We start from the raw sequence: 14,330 nt of genomic DNA, 5'->3' as shown, positions 1-14,330 counted from the left end.
AGTCACGCACCGAGTGCACCAAGAGCGTAACGCGCTGGCACATTCAGGGCAACAATAGATGTCTTCACCCTGCGCCAGACAGACATGTAGGCATCCTATCACTGTGTCCTGGGAAAAGTGGCGAAATTCATTGTTGTGCAAATGCTCGAGACATGTGCCGCGCGCCACTTCTGGGAAGAGCATGGCGTCTGAAATCCAGCTCACGACTGCGCTGTTACGACATGATCTTCCCAAGGGCCGCACGTTGCACGCGGCTCGTGCATCGACGCACCTTGCGAAACTTTTAAAACGTTAAGGCCACGGTCCCACTGAATGCGGCAGTTTAGGTACTTTTTGGCAGGCCATTACTCCTCCTCTTTTAAATACTGTTTTGTGGGATTGATGTCATTCGAAAGGCAATGCAATCCTCTTTCATTTGATATTATGTATGTGTTGGTTTTTACTGTTCATGCGCGTTTGTAGCGTTGCGAATATGATGGCGCGGACCCTCACTTGCTCCGCTAGTTCATGTTTTATGAACGATCCATTAAAGATAACACGGTTCCAAATAGCAGTTTTGTTAAGATGATGTCGGAGCAGAATCTAACGATCCACTTTTTTGATATTTGCACTACTTTGTTTTTTTCATCCCTCCAAATATAGCCCTAAAATTGACATTTTTCAGCACAAATATGTTTTTAATGACAAGTGCTAGCGCAATGAAAGTAGCTACCGATGTAGTGCTTATAATTGGTAATATGCAGAAAAAAATGTAATGTTGTGTAAAATTTTTTTGTTTAGATATTTTATATCAAACGTAGCACTTTTTTGTGCTTCAAGTCATGGTAGTTCAAATGCCGCTGAAGAAATAATTAAACTATGCTAAACTTTTTTATAACATTTAGAACTACAGGGGTTGCCCAGGAGGTTGACGATGGCTTTTTTTCATTTTCAAAGTCATAACGCTCCAGGAGCCCTTCAAACTTACCTGTTTTTGACGCATATCTGTTTTGGACATCAAAGAGATTTATTGGCATTTAATAACATTTATTGTTTGGAATAGATATACATTGCGATGTATTAAATTTTCACAATGCTCTTGATTTGGTTTCTTAATAGATGTAGAGCTTAGCTAATTTTAAAAACAATTAAAAACTGTTTGGGTGTTTTGTTGCGCTACCTGGCGGATGGCAGACAAACTGCTGATTTCTAGTCTTCAAAAAATTTCCGAGGGCGGCGTTGGCATCTGTATCATCATCAATGTCCGTGTCTTTTTACCTTCACATTTAAAAAATATATTGGAAGATTTACTATCGATAAATGAATGGTTTAAGTATTGGGTCAGGCTAATAAATATAAGACAAATAATTACACAAGCGTAGCGTGATATAATGCGTTCATTATTCTATATGATTGAAATCAATAAACAATAAAGACGAAGAGGAAAATAATACACCCGAGTTCACTTTATGCCTAGAGTCACTACATGAGCTTTAAAGTATCGGCACTCAGTTCCCCGAAATTGGTTTGGGCGCCGCCATTTTGGGTCTTGCTCAGAGCAAACGCAACTGCCGATCATCATGATCCAAAAGTACGGCTTCCTCATCATTAGATGCGGTGCTAGGAAGCTGATGCAATATTGAAATGCTCTGCCGCGGGTTGTTTAAACATTTGTGAGGGACGGAAAAGCGTTTCCTGTGATTTTAGATAAAGGTCCATATAACTGGCAACCATGATTTTAAGCCACAATTTTAAGCCAAGTGTCGTTACTCGGATCCGCAGCTAATTTACTGGCACAAGCGGGAGCAATGAAGAAGAGGCAGGTGTCAAAAGGTAGTGGCTTGTGGAATCCACGGGGCTTACGTCATGGTCCCTCCAGGTATTACAAGCCTCTTGAACAAGAGCATGAATAGTGTCATTAAATAAGCTACGCTTCAGAGTAGCGACACTTGGCCTTATTGTGGCTTAAAATCATGGTTGCCAGTTATTTGAAGCTTTATCTGAAATCACAAGAAACGCTTTTCCGTCCTCCACTTTAAACACTTTTCGACAAAGCAAAACAACATTACATGAGCTTCCTAACACCGAATCGAATGCTGAGGACGTCGCACTTTTGAATCATGACGATCGGCAGTTGCGCCTGCTCTGCACAAGCAACAAAATGGCGGCGTTCACAACACTCTCGGGGAAGAGAGTGCCGATACTCTAAGTGCAGCTCATTTATTGGCTCTAGTTCCCGCGAAACTCCTTTTCCCTGACTGAAACTGAAAGTAAATATGAATAATACACCATCATTATAGCTTATTTAGTTATAACAAAATACACATAATGAGAGGAGGAAGCGGGCGGGTAGGAGAAATGCGGGTTTTATGTGCGACCGTTCTAACCGTCTCAAAAGAAAGAACGCACGAGCTTGCGCTGGTTAAAAAAAAAAAAAAGAGGCACCAAAAGCAAAGATGCGGCACGCTGTGTTCTTTGTTATTATGCGTCTAATTGCAAATTGTTGTGTGTATGTTTATACAGCCGGAAGTTAGTCTGCCTTAGTGGGCGTCTGGTGTCTCAGCTGTAAATGAGGAATTTAGCCAGTGCGGTACAGCCGCAAACCTGGGGTCTTTAACGTGCACCACGCAGTAGCGATACACGACCGCACGCCGGTACGATGCTCTTCCAGATCGAAACGGGCAGGGGCGGGGTGGGTTCTGCAGCGCGAGCTTTCGCTCCAAGTGCTCCGAGCTGGTGTGCGCTAGACCATGCACTCGGCCACCGACCCCCTCCCTCCCCCCCCCCCCCCCCTTCATGTGCGTCTAATTTATATACAGGTATAAGTATTTGAAGATCGACGATGGACGTCGATCGTCTCGAGGTAATGTAACGTAATAACAATGTATAAATAATAAACTTGTTGAAGGACTGAACGACTAAATTTTTCAATTCTTGGATTGTAATATGGCGCTTAGCCTATTGTACTTACTGTTGATGAAGAGCAATATGAGGTGACGAGGTAATTATTAATTGATGAGGCTCCATAAGGACGACGACATTAGTGGGTGTCGAACCACAATGTACAGTGCCAGACTTGTTTCAAGGATCGTGTACCCAAAGACTCTTCACCCGCAACAGTATAAGGTAGAATCATTGAGGATGCTGCTTTACAACTGTACGTTGAACAGGAAAACTGCACTGTGCAGAAGTGCGGCTTATTCGTTAATATGAGGGACGGATTTCTAGCAGTATTCCCTGATTGACTACTTGGAACAAATAGCCTCGTTGACGTAAAGTGTCCCCGTTCCAAAAGATTCTTGAAGCATACTTAAACCGCAAAGGAGTATGAGGCGAAAAATAAGAAAAAGGAGCCTGGTGTGAAAGGTCCATATCGCCACTATAGCTTCTACTATCTAATACAAGGGCAGTTAAACAATACACAAAGAGAGTTTTGTGATTTAGTTATATTTACACTGAAGGTCATTGATATCCAACGTATTCAGAGAGATGACACCTCCTGGTCAACCAACATAGAGCCTTTTCTACTCAAGTTTTACATGGAAGGCCCCACTTCCGCTGAAATTCCTCACGCAGACGAGTTGTCCGACCGATTAAACTGCCATTACTCTCTATCTGGGAATCTCTCGATCTTTGTTCGTAGGCTACAGTATCGTGAGATCGAGGGGTGTGGATCTCCGCCTGCCGGATATTGCTTCGGCGGGTTTTTTTTCGTGTAAGATGAGACCGTCGCGTGCTGCCGGAACAGGAACCTGGCGATTCTTCACTGAACTGCTTCTTCCGTAAGCTTCAGAAGGGCTTTTTTTCGTTTCGCACATCATCTGCTCTGCTTGCCCGTTAGTTGCAGGATGGTATGGTGCACTAATGTGATGCCTCATGCCGGTTTTTTTTTTTCTTAAAAAACTTGTATATTTTATTTGAAGCAAAATTTTGCGCGTTATTAGAGAAAAGTATTTTCGGTAGGGGCAAAAGTAGGTAAAAGAGACCGTAGAACGTCAATGACGTGTTTGAACGTCGTGGCAGGCATCGTGTAAACTTCCAGCCACTTAGAGCACGCATCGCCCATGACTCCGTAGATGCATACGTTTCGCCACCCACCGACTGAATAGTGGATCGTTTTCAGTTACTGTTCATGATGGCGTTGGATTCAAGGAAGACTTCGAGTCTTTCCACAAAGTTAGCCCAGGCGCCAGGACTTTTGTCGAAAGCGGCAAGTGTTCGAAACGTCGACAACGTTGGTAGCCACGTGTTGTGCTTGACACTGGACACTTACCATTCGCTGAGAAGAAACTTGCTTGTTCGTCTGCCATGAGTCGTCCGATATCAGGTCATCACCGCAACACCATCTCCCGACAAAACTGGTCTTCATTGTTCGCATGTCCATAGTTAGCAATCACGTCAACTTATAAATTCCCGAACGCTCATAACTTGCCGTCGCTAAACGCCGTTCATTCATAGCGTCTTCATTGCAAATAAACGTCTTCCTATTTCTTCTGATGGTTTTCCTAAGCTGTACTTACAACATTATGTGTGTCGGTACTTCCGAAAATATTGCAACTGCGTTTGTTTTCCGGGAACTATAATGTAACATAATGTAACAACCTTTACAACATCTTCCGGACCCCGTGAAACACAATATTTCGTGACGTTATTTTAGTCGTCATTAAAATGGTGAGGTAAGTACCGTAAATCGCGAAGCAGTTTACTTGACGTCCGCTTCCACTGGTTGAGTCTACTGAGCGTGCATTCCTGCAGAGGAAATTTTCATTGATAGAATATTGACACGTCAATCAACATTTCATTCCTTATTGGTAAGATTTATTGCGAAAGCCCGCGACAACCGCCGAACTGCATCTCCCTATATTAGAGAACAATTTATACCCAGCCTGACATTCTCGCATACATCCGTTTGCTGGACCACGCTACCTGAGCTAGCTGAGCACAGCTGGCAGCGGCGCGAGCAAGGCCACGAGGGGAACGTGATGGTGCTCGAGCCATCCCACTGTGAACCAATGTTTCGGCCACCCCACGGGTGCGTGTCGCCATCTATTGGTTGAACTAACGCCTTGTTCAAGATGGCTGCCGTGGGACCGCAGCCTTAAGTGGCTTTAGTGTGAATAAGTGAGCGCGCCGCGGGCCTCGAGCGCGCGGCGCCGCTATTTTGCCGAATTCAGTCACGTGAGCAGCTGGATCAACATGCCGTGCAATAAAGACGGCGCTACGGGGATGTACACGCAACTCTGGCTCCCGTAGGGAGCTACGGGAGCCAGAGTTGCGTGTTCATCCCCGCGCCGTCTTTCTTGCACGGCATGTATACAGGAACTCTAGTGTGAAGAGCGCAATAACGGCCAGAGAGAGACTGGCGGCAACCACGATCACTGGGATAAATATATATTTTAGGGAAATATATGGACGCTAATGCCGTTTCAGTTAGCATATAGAAAGAAAAAACTTTTTTGTTCGCTAAAAAAGTATCATAATGCAGACGAATGTTTGTTTTATTTTGTCGTCTGCTCTCCGTTCGCGTATCTCTGATGGGCACGGAAGACGCGTAGGAGCGACCTAGAAATGTTATACAAATAGTCATATAGGGAGTACACACTAAAAGTTTTTACACCTTTAAGGGTGTAAAAGGGGTGTTTTGGCAATTTACACCCTTGACTACACCCCTTTAGCACCCTTAAATCAGCTACTGCACCCACATTATTGTACCGAGAGGGGTGTTGTTTCGTGTTACACCCTCCATTTAGTGGAGGGTGTGAGAAGGGTGTAGAAGAGGGTGCTAAATAATAATATGAAAGGATTTCTGAAACCTTATATGTGGACCTCCCCATAAATGTATAGGTTAAATTTATGCTTAAAAACATCGGTTGTTAGCAGTCGTTTTTTATAATGTTAGTTGTAATTCATGCAAATAGTTGATAATAAAGTGCCTCTCCTGCATGCAATTTTTTGTGTTCACAAAATTTTATACGAGTTCATATTCAATTTTCTTAAAAATTACTCCATCCACAAAAAATTGGAAACCAGGGAGAAATTCTGAATGCTATCATTTTTTACAAATATTTATTGATCGAAGTGTAGCAGTAAGAAAATCAGTCTCCAGTTTACTTCTGACAACACAACATGAAATCAAAATATAATATGTTTGACAAATATTCATGACATGCTGCCAGAACCTGTCACATTACCATGTCAACCTATGAAAAATATTGATTTGAAAATATGACGACATGCACAAGAACTTACACACATAAAGAAGCAGAACCCATAAAAAACCAGTCCGAGACATAAGACTTCCTAAAATATGGGCTAATGCAGTATCCTGGTGTAGATCACACAAAATCTGGAGAACCAGGAGAAAAAAGGAGACATTTGACTTTACTGTCGACAGTGACATCATTCTATTTTTACATTTATCAAAAGAAAAAAACCAAGAAAAATAAGCTGTCTTGTCCAACCATTTTAATCAATCAAAAAGCTAATTCTACTCAGTGTGTGTTGTCCAACCAGTTATCGCAGCAAGAGTCAACTGAGAAAAGGTGACAGTTGTTTTCACTGCCTGTTTTTCGACTGTCTCTCATCGTTGTTTAGCTAGTTTCTGCAGAGAGCACCAGAACTGAGTGGGCTACCATTCAATGATCCATGAAATCTCATAGCAATGAGTGACGTGCGCTTATAACAGTCTGTCCTTTGTGCTCCCGCATGTATAATGGTTCTGTTGTACAGTCTGTAAGTGATGTTACAACTTTGAATTCTTGCGTCGCACGGACAACATAGACGTGAAAGTGCTCGTCGAACCGGACTGTCTCAAGCACATTCCCCAAAGATAAAAGCACTTTGTTAACATAAACAATTTGACATATATGCAGAAATTCGGGCAGAGCATCGTCAGGAACACTTTGGACAAGAACACATCCTGTTTTGTAGACCCTGCCTTCTATGCTCACAGAGTTCGCTACGAATGAATCAACAGTTTCAAGATCATGCTGAGAGATAAACTCCTTGACGCATTCAGGAAGATGTTCACAAAGTATGGGGCGACAACCTGTTGTGATGGGAACGCTCTTCTCACCAACAGCTGCAAAAGAGAAACACTGCAAAAACTGATGCCTCACTGCTAGACTGTGCGAAAGACTCTTAAAGTTGCGGATTTTACGAGCCATGTCTTTGAAATATTGGTGCTTTCCCTCGAAGCGCATCGCCCAAAGTTCAACTAATGGTCCAAACCTTTCCATGCACGACGGATAGTGAATAAGGTAGTGCATTTTGCAAGGAACTTTAACAGATGGGAACAATGTCTTGAAGTCGAGACAAAAAAAATGAATCTTCCTTTGCAGGTAGCCAATGTGCGAGACTGGGATTTTCCGGCTCATGATGATATCCATGATTTCGCGAAAAAGCAAGTAAAGTTGCCATACTTCGTGTTCTGTTGGAACACATTCGCCAACGAAAAAGGTTAGATGACGAAATAGGCAAAAGACCTGCGTGGCTGATCCTTTCATGGTTGCCTTTCCTTTAAGAAATTCACTAGAAATAGGCTCTGGCTTATTTCGCGCATCACAAGGGTCATAATTCCACTCACTAATTTCCTTGTTTAACTGTGCAAGAGTAAAAAGTCCTTGTGATATTAAGGAAGAAATGATGTGTCTTAGTGCAAATGGTATAACACCCTCGTGCAAGTCGTGCATAACGTCAGGCGGAAAATGCTGTGTGGCATTGAACCCCTGGCATGTAAGAGCACAAGCTGCAGTGACCCCATACAATGATGCAGTTGGCAGTCCAGCCTTCAACATGTTCATATGATGCTCGTGACCTTCCGGTGTGCGCAGCACGAAATCGGTCTCCAGGTGCTTGTAGTTGATTTCACAGTGCACGGCCATGCAGAACCTGCAAATCCTACCTTTGTTGAAACTACGTTTAAAGCCTCCCATTCTATGGCTCGACAGATTATCCCCAGTCAAAACAAAGACTGACCCTCTCATCACTTTTCCGTTTGCAACTATGCCTTCAGTTTCTAATCTGCTCACATCCTCAAGCAAAGGTGCAAGAATCTTAGGCAGACCATAGGAGTCCACATGGTGGTCATTCACTAAAAGTGCCAGGTGCATTCCTGATAGCGCAGAGCGGAACCTTGCAGGAAAATTCAGCACTGAGAAATACACGGCGGTCATCTTATGCTTTCCTCTTTTGCTGCCCAAAGGGTTGCACACCTCAAATTCATCAGTATATAACTGCAGGCAGATTTTGTGATGGTCACCTTCAAAGTAGGCATGGTCGCGAAATGCACTGCCATCAAACACAGAACACATATGGTTGTCAACCTTTGTGTAAGCATTAAAGTCACCCGATAAGGTTGGATGTTCAAGGATACACGTGAGGAGATCACAGAGCGGCACATACTCCATGGTGTCGTCTTTTCCATTGCTGTTGGTTCCTAGCACTACTGTACGGGGCTCAACAAGTGGAAGATGTGTCCTCCAGAACGCGTTCCGGCCAGCTGTCGTCAGTAGCCGGTCCAGTTCGTCAACACAGAATAGCTCCCTCACGTTGGCGGCCACCTCGTTGTTGAGCTGGAGTTGTTTATGTTCCAAAATGGATTTTACGAAAGAAATCACATCATTTGTGATTTCATCTAAGGTTGATTCTGGAAGTCGCCTTCCCTCTTTCCACTTGAGAAGAAGGAGAGCCAGCTGCTTTACACAGCCGCTTGGACCCTGGGTGGATTCACACACTTGTGAAGTCTCTGTACGCAGCTCCTCTTGCCTTTCTTCTGCGTCCGGATTACTCTGTACACCAACGTCATCACTTTGAAAGGCATCCCCAACACTCGGTGCTGCATCCACCAGTTCATTCGCTCCCACGGCTCTTTCTCTTTCGACTGATCCAGGGTGATTTCTGTACACATGTTTTTTATAGGAAGCGAAGAGTTTAAATGTCCGCATGCAGCCACTTAGGCCGCACACCCAGTTGCTTTCGTACCCATGAACTGAGTGAAAGTGCCTGAATAGTGCCCTCAACGAAAAAATGTGGGACGCACACCTTGGGCACCGGAAGTATCGGACACCTGGCATCTGAAAAGAAAGAAGCCCTCTTTTCATTGATATGACCTTCGTTACGTAAGTTTGATGCTCACACTACACGCAATCAACAAGAGGCAAAGTGCAATGTAACGTTTCTAAACCCGAGAAACACCGAAAAAGGAGATGCACACACAAACGAAAAAAAAAAAAAAATACACGCAGTCTCTAACACAGCTGTGAACTCTTCGAGACGGTGGGTGTGTGGTCCTTTTCCGTGTCTCATTTCTGTCCTCTTGTGTTTAAAGTTTACCAACGTTTTAAATTTACCTTCTTGCCTGTGCCTTTACTCTTCCTTCAGTTGCACTGACATGCAGGTATCGAAGAAATAAAAATCGAGAAGAGACAGAAAGGACAAAGTCGTGCCTTGTCCATCCTTTTCCTTTGTGTCTTTTCTGTCCATGTTTTCATTTCAAAGGACCGAGGAAACATAAAGAGCACAATCTCTTCCGACATTAAACATTACAATGTGGCGTGAAGTATGTAATTGCAATAAATTAATTTCTGCGTCAAGATAAACTAAGTTGGAAGTAAGTTTAGAGAAGATAAATTATATCATATGCCATTAGTCAGTATCATATATAAAGTTACTCGCTTCTTTTTGCCGTACTGAGTCATCGCTTGCGAACATGACTCTAAACGACAAAGCATAACTTTTATTTGGAAATATTTGTAAAACATAGAGCACGGCCACTAAACACGATGACAGGGTACAAGAAAACACATATTTTCAACTTTCAACACACAAAGTATTGTCGAGTTAGAGCAGGGGTAACCTCGCTTTACTGCAGTGATGTGATTGGCCTAAGCCGTTTTGGAGCACCCTCTGGAGCAGCCAAAACAGAGTTGTGGAACAGCAAATCTGGCTTTTGGAGCAGATATCCGTAGAGAAAAATATATATTCATTTCAAGTAGTGGACAAACGAAGGACACATTGCTCGCCGCAATCAACCAATTATTGTTAACATAGACCACCTGGGAGTCTTTCAACATGTAACTGAAATGCCAATGACATGACACATTTTGTAATGCTTCAGTTTGTGGCGATAGCCATTGAAAAAAGAAGATCGCGTGGAATAAAAGTGCCACATCAGCTCGATTTTGGAATTTGTCAGACGTAGCCGCTTTTCGTCTGTCTTTTTCTACATTTGGTGACCCGGACGTGATACCAATATATCGGACCACATGTTTAAATTTATTTGAAAATGACCAGCTTAGTAGTAGATATCACATTATTAGGTTTATTAGTAATACAATAAATGGAAGCAATCTCCGACTGATGAAGCACGTAAATACTGCCTTGTAATGCAAAATTGTCGCGCGAGCGGAGATGGCTGTTCGATCGAAACCATGCCACTCCGCTCCGCCTCAACTAATTCCCAAAATTGTATGCAAAATGTAACTGTCCAACATACGAGAAAAAAAAAAAAAAAGTCCAGCGGCACGTTCTTGCCAAGGCGGCAAACGAGGTACAAGCTAAACACAGAAAGAAAGAAAAAAAAAAAAGAAAGAGGAAAAAAAAAAAAAAAAACCTGAGCGCATCGATGCAAGACATCGCGAGCCAGGATCAAAAAGTTCTTGGATCGGTTTGTGCAACGACTGAACTCGAGACAAATAAGCACGCTGTGCGGGTTCAGCATGCGGACATTGCGTTCTTTGCTTTAGCTCACTTCTCTTCACCAACTTCCTTTCGCGGCTCATTTTTCACGTACCCGGGTACGTCTCGAAAGAAAGCCTACCGAGATTAACCTAGGTAATCAATACTTCGACACTGCAGTCTTTGAGCTTAAGGTATGTTTGTAGTAGCGCATTAAACAAGAACAGGATTGTCCTTACGTTTCAGTTCAGAAAGTGCCATTACTGCAGTGACGTGGGGACGGCAACACCCGATGTCGTGCGACCACAGTGACTGGAAGGCAGGGACCAAATATGGTTGGCCACGGCCGTTGCTTTTAGGAGCGAGTGCTTCAGCCCATAAAATCACTCCCGCCGCGCAAAAACATGGTTTCGTTTCACAGCATGACGGCATGGCTGGTAACCAGCACGCTAGCGTCGTAGCGTCCGCACATGCCCATGTCTATGATTAAATTTTTTTTAAAAGACGCGAGACTAGAGACGGCAGGAAAAACCATGCAAGACCAGATGAACGATTGATGCAGGGTACTGTGTCGGACGGCTGCTTGAACCACCTAGCTCATGTGTGCTCAATTACGGTACCCGGTTTAGTTTCGGTTTTCAAAGGCGACCAATATTCGTCCTTTGGCGCAGGCTACCGTAGCAGGACGTAGCGGGGTTAGCCCCTTGGCGCAGTTTGGGGCAGCAATCACATCAGTGCTATAGAGAGTGGCTCCAGAGAAAGCCGCGTGAAGGGAACGGTGCGAAAACGAAACTTGCCGAAATAGCGGGAAAGAACGGAAGGAAAGGCGGCATCCCGATTTCTTTCCCACCAGCATGTTCATTCGCCCGCTCCGCCAAGGCTGCCAATTTTCGGTGGCTCTGCTCTGAGGAAAAAGCTGACTTTCTCTCTCCCCGGCGCTTCTTCCACGGCGAGATTTTGTGGCGGGTGGAAGATAACGCGGAACGCAGCGTGCGTCAAATTGACAGGAGCAGGCAGAGACCGAAATCAACGCGTCCTGGGTCATATATACCTTTGGATGCGTACGACGTCGCTCGGATGTGATGCTCTGCAGTGGCTGTTTCGTTAGTCAGGACGGGAAACCGAAGCAAGTGTCCACACGGCCACACCACGTGAGTGGGGACAACGTGGTCAGGACGGGGAACCGAAGCAAGTGCCCACGCGGCCACTCCACATGAGCGCAGCCAACGTAAAGTGAAGCCGTGACAGCCCTCCACGCGCTGCGAGCAGTGCCAGCAAATGCTGGACCAGCGTTACCAGATGGAAAAAAAAATCGAAGTCAGTAGATGGGCCCCATACATATCAGTAGATCACCAAACAACCAGTAGATACTAAAAAGAAAGTAAAAAAAAGACCTTTGTGTATTTCTCATTGGTCTTAATACATAACATAACATCATAAATAATATACTAAGAAACACACGTAGAAATTAGTTGCGTTTTTTGCTTGCAGCATTTTTTTTTTAATTCCAATTTCCAGCGGCCAGGTGTAAAACACATTTTTTTTCCAGAAAGCAAAATGATTACCCCTAGTACTTTCCAACGATGTAGGTACATTCCCATGCTGTATTCAACGAGCTTGTATATACTTTTTTTCTTTTTGGAGGGGGCCGGAGGTGTAAAATGGCCGCTATCTGAAGAGTTGCCGCTTCTCATAGTACGTGGACGACACTGATCTCTATGACAATTGTGGACGAAACCAAGCAAAGCCAAAGACGTATCCGTTCCGAAAGTACGCGCGTACGCGCCTGCGTTGGCCATTGAGATCAGTGGCGTTGGCTGCATACGGCTTTGGGTAGATGAATCTAGAGCACTATATAGCTCCTACGGAGCAGAGTAGCGCAATCCTTTGAACCCCGTGTTTTTCCGACAACATGGCCGACAGAGCGGCTCGGCGCGAGTCACGTGGTACTCAGGGTTCCAGGAGGCGGCCCGCCCTATGGGAGAATACATGGAGATCGACATAACACGGCTGATTAAAAAACTAACGGCGAGTTCACATTTTTCAAAACTAACCTGTCGTGAAGTTAGTAAAGCGCTAAACACTTTATCAAAGTTTTAATAATATCGGATGCGTGTGCAAATTTTGAGAAGGCAATTTCCAAGGCAATGGCGTTTGAAGCAGACGATTTTTGCTCGCAGCGGAGATGGGCTTTTCGGGTTGGCCGGAGCGGGTCACGTGAATGGTGTGACGTCGCCGTGTCGTCTGCTGCATGATGCCGCTCAGGCAATTTTTTAAAAAAAGTTACGTCCTTGTATGGCACAAAACTTATCGCATATTATTCTAAAATGTTTCATTATTACGTAAAAAATGATTTCCATTCCGCACATCCCCACAAAACTGAAGAAACAACGATTTTCTCACGTTCTCCATGCATTTCTGACCGCAGTTGGAACCTCCGGGCGTTCGCCGCTAGTCGCCGAGAGACGGCGTTCTAGATTGCGCTACTCTGCTCCGAAGGAGCTATATAGTGCTCTAGATGAATCGAAGGATACGTAGATGCATATGTATAGTTTCGTTCCTAATAATTTCACATGCGTTTGATGGCTAACATGAGAACAGCCCTTCAAAATTGTGCATTGCTGTGCCCTTGAAATGTTTTTTCATTCTGTTGAAAAGAGGTCTCCGACACTCCACTCAACTTTGGCGGGGTGGCGGAGAGCAATATAGAGATCAATGGCGGAGTGTGGCAAAGCCGGCAAAGCAGCTCGACCATGAGCTCGGCGCTCTATGCGGTGCAAGGTGCCGCCATTACTTTCTGGACGTTGCCTGTTTACGCCGTTTACGTATCCTCAATTTTGAGAGCTGTCGAGTAGTAAACTTGTTAGTGAGCGCGTTGGTAATGATATAGGTTTCAGAAAGAGTTATATACGTAAAGACAGGGGACGGGACAACATATCTTTCAACTTTCAACAAACAAATGATTTATTGCCGGACGCTTCTCCTTCGGAGCTCCACTACAGGAGAGGGAAAGTTAAAAGGAGGGAGAAGGGAAAGAGGGGGCAAGACAAGGCCCCGGGAGGAAACTGCGGGAAAGTAAAGCGCAGAGACAGCGGGAAGGAGAGGAAGGAAGGAGGCATCCCAATTTCCCTCTCAGGAGCAGGGACCACTCGCCCGGCCCGTCAAGGACGTCAACTCCGGTCTAAGGAATGTCACCTCCCTCGACAGCCCGCTGTGTTCGCCCCCGCAACGGTCTCCCTGTGTTCTTACACCTCCCCTCATCGCCCTCCCCTCTTTCCCCATCGCCTCCCCAAGTCGAGCTCTGAGCGGCTAGCCGCCCCAGTAAATCTGTAGCTGCAAGTCGAAAGCTGTGTCGTCTGTTTCGTCCTCTTGTGTGTTTCTTTCGTTTTAAGTCAATGGAAATGTTCTTCGGCGCCTCTTTTATGGCGTACGCCTCCACGATCTCGCGCCCGTAGCGGTTCTTGATGGCCCCCAAAACACGCGCGGACGGGAACTCGGGGGCACATGGAGCGCAAACCTTGAGGTGATGGACCATGGGGTGTTGGGAGCAGGGGCGGATTTAGAGGGGGGGTCCGGATGTCCTGACCCCCCTCTTGAATTCTGCATGTGTAAAATTTAGGGCGTGAAACGAGGGAGAGGGGGGGGGGGTCCTAAACATGTGGTGCGCTGACCAA

General features: G+C 44.9%; 1 protein-coding gene across 1 annotated transcript; it reads right to left on the bottom strand.

Annotated features, from left to right (window-relative positions):
- Nucleotides 1–6,632: 6,632 nt before the first annotated feature.
- Nucleotides 6,633–12,493, bottom strand: LOC120842717. Its single transcript, XM_040213884.2, has 2 exons — nucleotides 11,708–12,493; nucleotides 6,633–9,053 (listed from the first exon to the last, which is right to left on the bottom strand). Exon 2 carries the CDS (start codon nucleotides 9,051–9,053, stop codon nucleotides 6,633–6,635), a length of 2,421 nt encoding a protein of 806 aa, XP_040069818.1. The 5' UTR covers nucleotides 11,708–12,493.
- Nucleotides 12,494–14,330: the final 1,837 nt, after the last annotated feature.

This window comes from Ixodes scapularis, unplaced genomic scaffold (genome assembly GCF_016920785.2).
Source record: "Ixodes scapularis isolate PalLabHiFi unplaced genomic scaffold, ASM1692078v2 PGA_scaffold5__190_contigs__length_132052651, whole genome shotgun sequence".
Lineage (NCBI taxonomy): Eukaryota > Metazoa > Arthropoda > Arachnida > Ixodida > Ixodidae > Ixodes > Ixodes scapularis.
This window is presented reverse-complemented; position numbering and strand designations above follow the sequence as displayed.